This window comes from Theropithecus gelada, chromosome 14 (genome assembly GCF_003255815.1).
Source record: "Theropithecus gelada isolate Dixy chromosome 14, Tgel_1.0, whole genome shotgun sequence".
In the NCBI taxonomy this organism is placed as follows: Eukaryota; Metazoa; Chordata; class Mammalia; order Primates; family Cercopithecidae; genus Theropithecus; species Theropithecus gelada.
Genome location: NC_037682.1, coordinates 57,547,110 through 57,560,971, shown reverse-complemented (window position 1 = coordinate 57,560,971; position 13,862 = coordinate 57,547,110). Strand labels below are relative to the sequence as shown.

Below are 13,862 nucleotides of genomic sequence, written 5' to 3'. Positions count from 1 at the left end.
GCTAATCCCATTTCCACCCTCATGACCTAATCACCTCCCAAAGGCCCCACCTCCTAATACCATCACTTTGGGATTTAGTTTTCAACATACTAATCTGGAGGAGACACAAACATTCAGTCCATAGCAGGAGTGATTAGATTGCAATGTGGTTATTCAGATGGGCTTCTGAAGATGAAGCCACCCTCTGTGAGTGTGAAAGTAGGGATGGACCATCAATTGGTGAGGCCATTCAAGGTGCTAGTCATCTGGATATGAAGCTTGTCTCTCAGAATAGAAATGAGCTTCTTCACCTCTTGACTTTGGGCATTGTCAGGATATCTAGGAAAGAAATCCTGTAGTAAGTCCACATTTTGGAATCAGAGTATAGATATCTGCAGATGGCCAGTGGAATGGTGCAGGGTCCCGGGCCCTGCATTTATACATTTCATGTAATAACTCTCTTTATTTTCCTGAATCTTTCCTCTAAAATTAATGAAGCTAGCCCTTCCTAGCTGCACTAGAGGAACACAGGGATTATGCTAAAGGGAATGTTAAACACAGAATATTAAAGGGAAACCATTGCTCCTTGGGGTAAAACATGGTGGTGGCAGTGGGGATGGAAACTAAGGGGAAAGGGTGGGTTTTAGGAGCACATTCGTTCTAGCTAGCAGAATTTTTTTCCCCCCAGAGTTTTACTGTGGAGATAACGGACCATGTTTTAGCCTGGGAAGTGGTTTCTCTATAACTTTCCATCTCTGCTGCAACAAGGGATTTTTCCTTCCAGGTTTTATTCTCTGAGGACATAGACTCCCAGGTCCCTTTTCCTCATTTTGCCATGGTGGGTCCTTGGTCCTAGGTCCTGGTTTTGGGTTTCTTCATTGCTTGTTTGCTTACTGCGGAGTAGTCAGACCCCTAATTCCAGGACCACTGGCCTCACATCTTCACATCTGAAGCTTCCAGCCTTCTAAGGTTACACTTTCCTTTAAAATCCAGATAGACTATCTCTAGCTTGTCTCTGTTCATCTGGGGAAGTCTAGTACGCTCACTGACATGCCCAGGGATTCTCGGGAAGGGGCCTGCCCTCCTGGTCTCCTCTGCATGTGCATTCCTGCTCCTAACTTCTCAGTCTCCAACAAGCTGTCAGGGTTGCCATCCTCCTACTCCACTTTATCCCACGAAGTGTCCCACTGTGGACAGTGCCCCACCTTCTGCATACCCTAAGCACCATTCATAGGAGGTGGTGGTATATACACACCAGACTTTTTCTGAAAGTTTGGAGGTAACAGAGCAGCACCAAGGAGCAGGAACCAACTTAAAATAGAACATTAGACATCCCCATTCCTCGAGTTCCTTGGCCATTCCTACCCTCAGAATTTCTCACCTTTCCTTCTTAGAGTCTAGCTTTCTACCATTTCATCTTCTTCTTACTCAAGCTTTTCTCCTGTATCCTCTCTTCTCCCAGTTCCAATCTTACCCCTACCACTCATCATTTAGCTACAAGAAGATAACTCCTGAATTCCTGTTGCTCCTCTGTGCAGAGCAATCCAGTTTCCTTGTTGCAGCTCTTCTCTGCAGATGAACTGGGACCCTTCCTGTCATAACCAAAGGGCCATGAGTCAGCTTTCAAGGAAAAAGTACCAGTTCCTCTGAGATGAATTCGGCCTGCCTGGTTATCTATGGTGTAAAACAACAACCGTTTCATAGTGTTCAGATTCTCTGGGTCAGGTCAGGGCAGAGCGAGGATGAGCTGTCTGTCCTTTGTGATGTCTAGGGCTCAGCTGGAAGGCTCAAGCAGTTGGGGATGACTTAAAGGGCTAGGGGCTGTAATCATCTGAAGGCTTCTTCAGTCCTATATCTGGTGTCTGGCTGTGGGGACTTGAAGGCTGGCCTCAGCTGGGACTGTCAATTGAAGCACCCACATATGACCTTTCCTTGTAGCTTGGGCTTTCTCACAGCATGGCAGCATCACAGTAGTCAGACTTCTAACATGTTAGCTCAGGGGTCCAGTGAACAGGGGATGTTGAAGGGCCTTTCATTACTTAACCTCAGAAGTTACAGAGCATCCAGATTAAAGGGGAGGTAACACAGATCTTGCTTCTTAACGAGAGGAATGGCAAAGATTTTGTGGCCATGCTTTAACAGTGCCACACATCCTCCTCCTACAGATTGCTGACGCACCGTTCCTGTCATTGATAAGGGTCAAAAGGTCCTACCTCTATAGCTTTGTTGGGCTCTTCCATCTGCCTAGCCCAGAGTTCTCCTAAGGATGTCTGGGGTGTAGCTTCTCTACAGCTTTCAGCCTTGGTTCAGGACACCTGGCCTTGGACTTCTTGTTTGTACTTCTAGAGGGTATCAGGATTTGGAAGCGGAGGCTATAAGAGACAGTAGCAGGTTTACTGGCTCTTGTAGCTACTGTGGTCTCACCAAGGCAGGCTGCAGGGGACTGGCAGCCAGTGCCTAAATGTCAAACTCAGGAGGCCTCTGTGACTGCTGGTTCTGAGCCAGCATGGGTTGGGGTGGGGGAGCCAGTCCTTTGGAGAAGGGTCATCCTTAGGACTTGTTTTATGACATATGGGTCAGGAGCAGTAGCCTCTGGTCCTGCAGTTTCTGTGGGAGACCCCGAAAACTCCCACACATTCTCCAGAGGGGGAAGCTTACCTCTGACCCCCTACCCCTAAACAATGAAATAAGGCTTCACACAGTTGCAATAAGTTGATTCTGGAGTTCCAATCCACTACTGCTGAGGTCATGGGTGTACCAAGAGCCTCACCATCAAGATGTGGTTCAGGAATACTGGCTTTTTGGGGGAGTCAGTCCTTGCACACCAGTCTGTAAACTCCACAAGAGACAGTAACAGTGTCTACCTGGTACATAAAGCATTTTGCTCAGTAACTGGCCCTTGGTAAATATTGGTTAATGATGCATTTGAGTAGCTCCATGAACAAGTTGAGTACTTTAGTGGTTATAGATATGGCCGTATTGCACAGAAGTGGCAAACATAAAAGCTATAAGGCATGTAAGTGAGAAAAGCTGGCCGGCTAGGGGCAGAGGCTTATAGAACAACATATTCCCTGCTCCCGGTGCAGAGGACAGCCACTTCTGCGCTCTATGCCTGCCATGCTGAAGACAGGCCCAGCACTGGCAGACATTCTTAGTTTTCAAGAGAGGATAAAAAGCTAGCTCTATTAAATCTCCCAATTTTTAAGTGTTGTCAATTTATTCAATGAAAAGTATTTTTTTCCCCTGTGATTGCAGGCTGGATGCAACAGGTGCACTGCCAGTTGCAACCTCTGTAACCCATAGGGTTAACTCTAGTTCACAGGAGTTGTCAGGATCCTTGGATTAGTGTAGTGCAAATCCTACCTTCCCCTCCTCGCACTCCAATCTCCTGGGAACGTCGGCACCTTCACCCCGACCCTGACCCTGGCGTGAAGTTAGCCAGCCACCCCACAGCAACTGCCCGAAAGGTCCTTCTTAGGCTCTTGTGACCTCTGCAAGGAGATTATACCTGTAAATCCCTAAAGCCATCAGCCTAAGGTGGGGGAAGGGAAGGGACTAGGGGCCCCTGGCAGACAAAAAGGTGCGAGCTGGCTCTCCCTGCCCCACCCTGCCCCACCCAGGCGTGCCTTCTCGCCATAGCCTTCCCTGGGTCACTGTCAGACAAACTCTCCCCCGGCTGAGCCAAGACACCCGGACTTTTCACAAAGGATTTTCAGTAGTAATGAAGAGAAAGCACAAAGGGACATAAACAGAACGAGGTGGCCTAGAAATGGGAGTGTTTACAGAGCTTGGTCTTCGGAACCCAAGAGGGCTGTAATAGACCAGATAGCAGGGCCGAGGAGGGAATCCACCCAGGAGAGAGGGAGGCAGTACTGGATTTCCATTCTCAGCAAGGAGGGAGGCAGTTTGAAGAGAGGAGGGGACGGTGGTTTCAAGACTTCCACCCGGGGGAAGAAGGGGCGGGGAGACGGCGAGAATCTAGGAAACTGGGGGATGGCTATTTCCATTCCTGAGAAGGGGGGAACTTGATTGTGGAGACTGGCTGAAGACTCCCACACCGGAAAGGAGGGCGCCTCTGCAGAAGGGCCCCGAGTGGCGAGAGCAGATCCGGGACTCCCAAGCAAGCAGGAGCCGGAGCAGCCTCTTAGCAAACCTTGTCCCGGGAAGGTTTGAAAGAAGCGGTGCCCTAGTGACGCCGGAAAAGAAGGAGCGGTTGTCATGGCGACGCGGAGCACACCTCGGAAATAAATAAATAAGCAGCCCAGGCTGCCGCAGCCGCGCCCCCGCGGGACCCGAGCGTGGGGGAGGGGGCCTCACGGGCCCGGGTCCCCGCAGTCGCGCGTCCCCGTCATTGGCAGAGCCGGGGGGGGGTCACCCCCCGGGGGGCGAATGGTACAGTCCTCCGCCCGCGCCCCGGCCCGGCCCGCAGCTAGCTAGCCAGCCCGGAGCCCAGCGCAGCCGCCGCTGCCGCCGCGGCCGCCCGCGGAGTCCCGAGCGGAGCCAGAGGCGGCGATGGAGGGAGTCAGCAGCCACCGTACCCTGTCCTACAGCCGCTGGAGCTATGACAGGTAGGGCGCCCGAAGGGTGGCCCTGCGTGAGCGCCTGCTGACCCTCGCTCTCCTGCGGGAGAAGCGGGCCTCCGGGGGCGAGGACCGGCGCGAGCGCCCGACTCGCAGGGTGGGCTGGGGCACCCGGACCCTCGGGCATCCGGGACCCAGAGCCTCGGGTACGTGCAGCGGAGCTCAGACGAGGGTAGTGTCCCCACACCCACGGGACAGAGCTGTCGGAGGAGGGCACGCAGCCACTGGGACTAGAGAGCTGTCACCTCTGGCCCCACCCCGGCTGCCCCGCCAGGGTCGCTCCGCCGGGGGACCCCGAGAAAGGGCGCTGAAGGGGGCGTCGGGAGGGGCGGGGCAGGGGCCGGGGTGGGCCTCTGGCGGGCGGGGCGAGGAGGGGCGCCTTCGGCTCTGGGATGCGGCCGCCGGGGTTTACGTCCCGCTGGCCCTCCGCAGGGACCGAGGCTGGCCCCGGGCGGAGTGCCCCGCTGGCTGCCCGGTACACGCGAGCCGCTGCCTGTTCCGCTGGGCGAGATGGCAGCCCCGGCCGGCTGTCGGGGCGCAGGAGCGGCGCCCTCCTGTTGCCAGGCTCAGCGCCCGCCCCGCGGGAATGGCGAGCGGCTGCCGGCGTGGGAGGTTTGGAGCTGCGCTCCCCACGCACTCGCCCTGGAGGAAGGAGTCATCCTCCCTGGCGAAATGAAAAAAATAAGAAAGGAGTGAGTTGGTCATAAAGCCGAGTAGATTTATTCCTAGGTTATGCCCGTTCTACCTTTTGTTGGTGTGTTAAATGCCACCCCTCCATTTAAAATAAAACCATGATGATAGTAGATAGTAGTTTTTTTCTTTGTTTTTAAGTTTCGTACCCCATATCGATCTGCAGAATTCTGGAGTTAAATTTCCTGACCCATGACTCTAGATGGTGAGGGCTGGAAGAGAAATTTCATTTACTGGGCTGCTCTCATCTCCATGACGTCCTGTTCCTGTGCTCTCCTTCCCTTCACTCTACCAAAAACCTCCCCGCATCTTTGACAGCCCTTGTTTGCCTAGATTCAGAGGAACAGGTGTCCCTTCTGCCTAAGGCTAGTTCCCCTAGGACCCCTCCTCACCTTCCCTGAGTCTCGCCCGGTATTAATCCCATCTGTCTCCTCCATCTGCACCTTCACCTCCTTACTGGTGATCTCTCTTCAGCCTGTAAACTTATTAAGGTTTGTCTTGTCTCCTTCCTCGAGATGGGCCCAACTGATCCACGTCTGTTTTTTTCCTTTCATTGCCTTCTTTGGGGAAATACATCGTCTGAATTGGTTAATTCTGTTTCTTCATCAACCCTTCCTTGCACAGCCCCAGCAAATCTCCTGTCCACCTCATGAGTCCAGTGCACCTCCCTTTTTGAAAAGTGGTGCTCTCCACGGAGAAGAACTCTAACATTACTGGAATATTAAACTTAAAATAACAAAACCTACAAATTTTGGTTCAGATCCCAAATCCACACATTCATTCATTTATTCAACAAACATGTATGGAGTGCGAACTATATCCTGGGCCCTGGAAATAAGGCGATAAAAAGACAAAATTTCCTCCCGGAGATGAGCTCACAGTTTAGATTCTGTTAGAAATAAGCAGGCCGGGTGCGGTCGCTCACGCCTGTAATCCCAGCACTTTGGGAGGCCGAAGCGGGTGGATCATGAGGTCAGGAGATCGAGATCACGGTGAAACCCCATGTCTACTAAAAATACGAAAAATTAGCCGGGCGCGGTGGTGGGCGCCTGTAGTCCCAGCTACTCGGGAGGCTGAGGCAGGAGAATGGCGTGAACCTGGGAGGCAGAGCTTGCAGTCAACCGAGATCGCCCCACTGCACTCCAGCTCCGTCTCAAAAAACAAAAACAAAAACAAAAAACAAACAAAAAACAGTGGCATATTCCAAAGGTCTAATACATACATGGGAGAAAAACTTAAAGTTGAGCTAATTCCATATAGTAAACAATTTTTCCCTGCAAAAGCAAACATATAAAAGCAGAAAGACTTTGGAATTAGATAACCTGCGTTCAAATCCTGACTCTGCCTAGCTAACTTTGGACAAATTACTTATCCCTGGGCCACAGTTTCTTGGGGAAGTGTTATGAGTATTAAATGAGGTAATAGGCCTGGCGCAGTGGCTCATGCCTGTAATCCTAGTAGTTTGGGAAGCTGAGATGGGCAGATTGCTTGAGATCAGGAGTTTGAGACCAGCAGTTTGAGACCAGCCTGGCCAACATGGTGAAACCCATGTGTACTAAAAATACAAAAAAAACCATTAGCCAGGCATGGAGGTGCACACCTGTAATCCCAGCTACTTGGGAGGCTGAGGCAGAAGGATCGCTTGAGCCCAGGAGCTGGAGGTTGCAGTGAGCCAAAGTTGTGCCACTGCACTCCAGCCTGGACGACAGAGCTAGACTCTGTCTCAAAAATAAAAATAAATAAATGACGTAATAAATATAAAGGGCTTATCATATTGCCTGGGACTTAGTAATCATGCAATAAGTGGTATAAATTGCTGTTTTATTAATGCATATTGTAAACGTTTCTGGAACTCTAGTCTTCCATAGAAGCTTAGTTTGAAAATCTTGGCCGGATGCAGTGGCTCACGCCTGTAATCCCAGCACTTTGGGAGGCTGAGACAGGCAGATCACGAGGACAGGAGATCGAGACCATCCTGGCTAACACGGTGAAACCCCGTCTCTACTAAAAATACAAAAAAGTTATCTGGGTGTGGTGGCGGACACCTGTAGTCCCAGCTACTGGGGAGGCTGAGGCAGGAGAATGGCGTGAACCCAGGAGGTGGAGCTTGCAGTGAGACGAGATCTCGCCACTGCACTCCAGCCTGGGCAACAGAGTGAGACTGTCTCAAAAAAAAAAAAAAAGAAAGAAAGAAAGAAAAGAAAATTATTTTTCTGCTTTCAGACCCCTACATAAAGACATTTTCTGGGTTTCTGTCTTCAGTACTCTTTTCTTCTCACTCTGATAATCTCAATACCTGGGGAGCTATGTGAAGAAAACAACTCACCTGGCCCTTGTCCAAACTAACTGAATCAGAATATCCGGGGGTAGAACCCTGGGCTCAATGTTTGTTTAAAACTTCCCAGGTGATTGTGATGCAGCTGGTTTGGCTACCCTCCAAAACCAGTCGTTCATACCACCTCCTCTATTTCCTAATCAGTACTTTTTTTTAAGACATAAAAATTGAATTATTCAAACAATTACAAAATAATCAAGCTGTTAAAACCATTACACAAGCAACACATACGTTGGGTACACCGTATTAAAAGTGAAAATCTGTGTTCTGCTGCCCTCATCCCATCCTGACTCTACAAGGAATCATTGTTAATAGTTAACTTTCACTTTCCAGCACTGTTCTCTGGTTTCTGCCCCCCTCACATCTTTGAACCTGGAAAACACCTCTCCTTCAAGTCCTCATCCAAATTGACCTCTCCTCCATGTGTTTATGTAAGCTGTTGTCCCCCTTGCTTCTGGGCCATGTGTGTATCAGTTATCTATTGCCATGTTAACAAGTCACTCCTAAACTTAGTGACTTAAAATAACAACTGTTTTGGCCGGGTGTGGTGGCTCACACCTGTAATCCCAGCACTTTGGGAGCCTGAAGCGGGCAGATTACCTTAAGTCAAGAGTTCGAAACCAGCCTGGCCAACATGGTGAAACCCCGTCTCTACTAAAAATACAAAACTTAGCCGGTTGTGGTGGCACACGCCTGTAATCCCAGCTACCTGGGAAGCTGAGGCAGGAGAATTGGTGGAACCCGGGAGGCGGAGGTTGCAGTGAGTGTAGTAGAGATCATGCCACTGTATTCCAGACTGGCCAACAGAGCGAGACACTGTCTCAAAAACAAACAAACCACACACACAAAACACACAAACAAAAACAAAACAACAACAGAAAAAACAACTGTTTGAGTTAGCAGAATATTCTGTGGATCAGCAGTTTGGGCTGGGCTTAGCTGGGCAGTTTTGTGGTCTGGGCCAGGCTCAGCTTTTCTGGGTTGGGCTTGCTCACATATCTGGTGCTCTGGCTGGGAAGCCTAGAGCAGCTGGGCCCTCTCCCTATATGCCTTCTCCTCTTGCAGCAGGCTCACTCAGGTTTGCACACATGGTGGTGGAAGGGAGTCCAGTGAGAGAGCAGAAGCTGCAGGGTCTCTTGAGGCCTAGGTTTAGAACTTGCACATCACTCGCCACATTGTAGTAGTCAAAGTAAGTCAAAATGCCAGCCCACATTTCAGGGGTGGGGAAATAGGCCTTACCTCTTGAAGGCAGGAGCTGAAAATCTATGGCCACTTTTCCAACCTACCAAAATATGATGCCTACATTTTTTAAATTTCTGGCTCCTCTTAGGTCCCCACTGTCCACCTCTGAGCACGTGCCAAAGTGCTCGTCTTTTCCATTTCACTCTGTTCCATTCTGTTTTCAGGCTACACCCTGGTCTCAGTTATCAACACAATGCTTCTAACACAGCAATCCATATCTTCAACTGCAGCCTTTTTGCCAAGACTTAGTCCCACATCTCTAAATGCCTGTAGACTTCTCCATCTAGATATTCAGCCAACAGCTTTAACGCAATAGGTTCAAAATCAGACCCTTCACTGATAATTGTATTCTCTAGCCAGCATCCGCAAGCCAAATGGACTCCTCAAAACTTGGACATTGACCTTGAACTCTCCAAATCTTATCTATACCACTGATTGTTATGAAGATAAAAGGAAAAGATCTATGTAAAATGACTGGCATAAAGTAGGTATCATCGAGTCCATTGTTTTCCACAGCTTGGCACCCCATTAAAGATTTTTGTCTCCACTCAAGCTTCAGTCGTTATCCTCAAAGGCTTCAGTGCCTTTATCAGTGACCAAACTAGCACTTTTCACTCACAATTTCTGAACCTTCCCAATCTAGACACTTCTCTTCAGTTATTCACAGGATAAATTCCTAGATGATGGCAGCTGGAATTGCTTCACTTCTAATCTCATACACATGAATTGGCAACTCTCTGACCTCAGGCATGTTCCTTATACATTGCTCCTGCCATACCATGAAGGTGTCTGCCTTCGTGGCCTACCAGCCTTTTTCTTCTGGCCTACCAACCTTTTCCCAGCCTCTCTTCTTCTCTTCCCAGCTTGTATCACATGGTAGATTATTTCAGTCGCTCACTCCAGCACTTTTTATTCCCTCACATATGCTCGGCACAACTCCAGCCCAGCGTGGATCCATGCTAGAATCTCCATCCCCTTTCTTCTTATGACCCTAGAATCCTACAACAAAAATGACACACCTGTGCAGGATGTCACCACTTTCATGGTCTTCATCTTCGGCCAGGCCACCAATGCCATCTCTCAATCTTTCTGCTTCTCCCTGATGAGCTTCACTCCCATTGCCCACAACAGCCCTTTCAAACCTTCCGCACTCTCAAGACCCCTCTCTGCTTGACCCTTATCTGCACCGCCATGTGTTACATAAATGGCCCTGCCTCCTGCTCCTTTGAGAAAAATTGATCACATCAGGCATCATCTTCGGTCACATCCTGACTCCACTTCATTTCCGCTCTACTTCGATCACTCCCTTGTGGGGACTTTGTTGTTCTTCCCAATTCTTTGCTATTATAAATAATTGTGTGTTAAACATCTTGTATATGTGACATTCTCCCCTCATGTCTGATTATTCAATTAAAACAAACTCCTGAAGAAAGATTGTTAGTTTCCAATGTTGGCTGCTGTCAGATTGTCCTCCAGGAGGAGTGAATTGATTTCTTTTCCCACAGGCAGTCACTGACTGCATTGTTTTACAATTATGTTTGTGTGTGTGAGTGTGACCTCTCAGACTCTCAGACAAAGTAGCATCACTGCTCAGAACTTGGATTTTGGGGTCAAAGTGACCTGGCTTTGAAGCCCAGCTTCTTAAATTATTGGTTATATGGCTTTAGACAAGTGACTTAACCTCCATCAAGAAATAGACAATAATAATGTAGTCACCTCTTAAGGTGGGTCCATTCACTCAACATGCATTTAGTGAGCACCTTCTAAATGCCAGGCAACATTTTAGGCAGTGGAGACAGAACAGTGAATGAAACAAAGTCCGTGGTCTCATAATTCTTACTATCTAGTTGGGGGAGATACGGACAAATATATTTAATGTATCAGTGCTAAGAGGCTTATATAAAATGATAAAGTACGAAGAAGAAAAAGCAGAGTCTGGAGGAGAGAGTCTGACTGCATGGGGTGCTGGGGCTGGTGAGTGTGCTGTGTCATATAGTGTGGTCAGGGAAACTCTGAGGAGGGGGTACTTCATCAGAGAGCTGAAAGAGGTGAGGGAATGAGTCATGTGGTTAATGGGAAGAATGTTCCATGGAAAGGAGCAGCAAATGACAACGTCCTGAGATAGGAGTGTGCCTAGTGTGCTTGGGAATAGCATGGAAACCTGTGAGTCCTCTGCATCTTTGTAAAACTTCCTTCTTGCTCTTCTCCCAACTCCCCACACCCACTCCACCCATCCTCAGGGAACCACTGATCTGATTCATTTCCTAGAGTTTTGTATAAATGGAATAATCAGTATGAACCCTTTTATTGTTTGGCCTCTTTCAGACAGTGTAATTATTGTGATATTCTTCAATATTGTTGCATGAATTAGTAGAGCATTTCCTTTTATTGCTGAGTAGTATTCATGGATATATCATAGTTTGTTTATCCCATCACCTGTTGATGTTTCCACTTTTGGGCTTGTAAAACAAAGAAAACTTTTGTGAATATTCATGTACAAGTCTTTGTATGGACGTATACTTTTGTTTCTCTTAGGCAAATACCTAACAAAGCAGTGGAATGGCTGAATCATGTAATAGGTCTACATTTAACTTTTTCAGAAACTGCCCAACTTTTCCAATGTGGTTGGACCATTTTATATTCTCATGAGCATTGTAGGAGAGTTCCAGTTCCTCTGCATTTTTGTGACAGTTGGCACAGCCAGTCTTTTTCATTTTAGCATTCTAACAGGCATGCAGTGGTATGCCTTTGTGGTTTCATTTTGCATTTCCTTGATGACTAATGATGTCGAGCATCTTTTCATGTGCTTATTTGCCATCCATATCTCTTCTTTGGAGAAGTTTCAGTTAAAATATTTCCCCATCTTAAAGTTGGGTTGTTTCCTTTTTGAGTTTTGAGAATTCTTTGTGTACTGTGGACACATCTCCTTTATCAGACATATGACTTGCAATATTTTCTCTAAGTCTGTGGCTTTCTTTTCATTTTCAAAAGTAGAAGTTTTTGCTTTTGATGAAATCCAGTTTATCAATTTTTTATAGATTGTTCTTCTGATGTTGTAGCTAAGAAATCATTGCCTGCTTTGAGGTGACAAAGGTTTTCCTAGGAATTTTCTAATTTTACATTTTAAATTTAGATCTTTGCTACATTTTAACTTTTTGCATATGGTATGAGATTCATTAAAAAAAAATGGGTATCCAATTGTTCCAGCAGCATGCATTGAAAAAGACTTTCTTTTTTCTGCTAAATTGCCTTTGTACCTTTATGGAAAATCAGTTGATTATTGTTTGTAAGTTTATACTCTCTATTCTGTTATCTTAATCTACGTGTCTTTATTAATGCCAATAAAAAATACTTGTAAGTATTGAAATCTGGCAGTTTAGAACTTTCAACCTTGTCTTTCTTTTACAAAGTTGTTTTGACTATTCTAGGGCCTTTTCAATTTCACATTAATTTAACAATAAGTTTTTCAAGTTCTACCCCCCATCTCCCCAAAAAGCTGCTGGAACTTTGATTGGGATTTTGTTGACTTTATAGATCAATTTGGGGAGGGTTACATCTTAGTAACATTGGGCCTTCCAATTCATGAACATGGTGTGTATATATATATATCTGTTTATTTAGATCATCTTAATTTCTCTCAGTCATATTTGTAGTTTTCAGTGTATAGGTCTTTCATCTCTTTTATAAGATGTATCCCTAAATTCTGCATATTTTTCAATGGAATTATAAATGGGTTTATAAAATTCAGTTTCTGATTTTTCATTCCTAGTGTATAGCATGTATCAGGATTTTTAATTGTGGTAAAATGTGTGTAACATAAAATGAGCTATTTCAATGATTTCTAAGTGTACAATTCCGTGGCATCAATTACATTCACAGTATTGTGCAACCATCACAACAATCTATTTTCAGAGTCTTTTTATTATCCTAAACTGAAACTCTCTACCTATTCATCCCCATCCTGGCCCCTGGTAACCTCTAATCTACTTTCTGTCTCTATAAATTGCCTATTTTAGATGTTTCATATAATGAAATCATATAGTATTTTTCCTTTTGTGTCTGGCTTATTTTGCTTAGCATAATGTTTTCAAGATTCATTCATGTTGTAACATATAATTTTTGGCTGCATAATTCCATTGTATGCATAAACTGCATTCTGTTTATGTTTTAAATTTTTTAAATTTAATTTTTATTTATTTATTTATTTTTGAGATGGAGTCACCCAGGGTGAAGTGGCACTATCTCAGCTTACCACAGCTTCTGTCTCCTGAGTTCAAGCAATTTTCCTGTCTCAGCCTCCTGAGTATGTGGGATTACAAGCACCTGCCACCACACCCAACTAATTTTTGTATTTTTAGTAGAGATTGGGTTTTACCATGTTGGCCAGGCTGGTCTTGAACTCCTGACCTCAAGTGATCCACCCATCTCAGCCTCCCCAAGTGCTGGGATTACAGGCATGAGCCACTGTGCACAGCCAGCATTTTGTTTATACATTCATCTGTTGATGGACACTTGGATTGTTTCTACCTTTTGGCTATTGTGAAAATGCTCCAATGAACATTGGTGTGCACATATTTATTTGAGTCTGTCTTCGATTCTTTTGGCTAGTATAGACCTAGGAGTAGAATTGCTGTTTGGTAATGATAATTCTATCTTTAGCTTTTTGAGAAACCGTGAAACTGTTTCCTACAAAGACTGCACCATTTTACATTTCCACCAGCAATGTACAAGGGTTCCCATTTCTTCACCTTCTCAACAATAACCTGTTAATTTCCGGGTTGTTATTATAATTATTATTATAGTCATCCTAGTATAGTCTAGGAAGTGGCATCTTATCATGGTTTTGATTTGCATTTCCTCAATGACAAATGATTAGTATTATTTCTTGTGCTTATTTGTCCATTTACATCTTAGAGAAATGTGTAAGTTCTTGTCATTTTTAATTTGGTTGTTTGTCTTTTTGTTGTTGAGTTGTAGGAGTTCCTTACATATTCTCTTTTTTTTTTTTTTTTTTTTTTTTTTTTTTTTTTTTTTTT

General features: G+C 46.0%; 1 protein-coding gene across 1 annotated transcript in view; it reads left to right on the top strand.

Moving 5' to 3' along the window:
- Positions 1-4,424: 4,424 nt before the first annotated feature.
- The window catches only part of TUB (tubby bipartite transcription factor), an 85,156-nt gene continuing 75,718 nt past the window's right edge, over positions 4,425-13,862 (top strand). Inside the window, exon 1 of the mRNA XM_025357132.1 lies at positions 4,425-4,547. Within this exon, the coding sequence (XP_025212917.1) occupies positions 4,492-4,547 (56 nt within the window). The 5' untranslated portion in view covers positions 4,425-4,491. The remainder of the gene's footprint in view (positions 4,548-13,862) is intronic.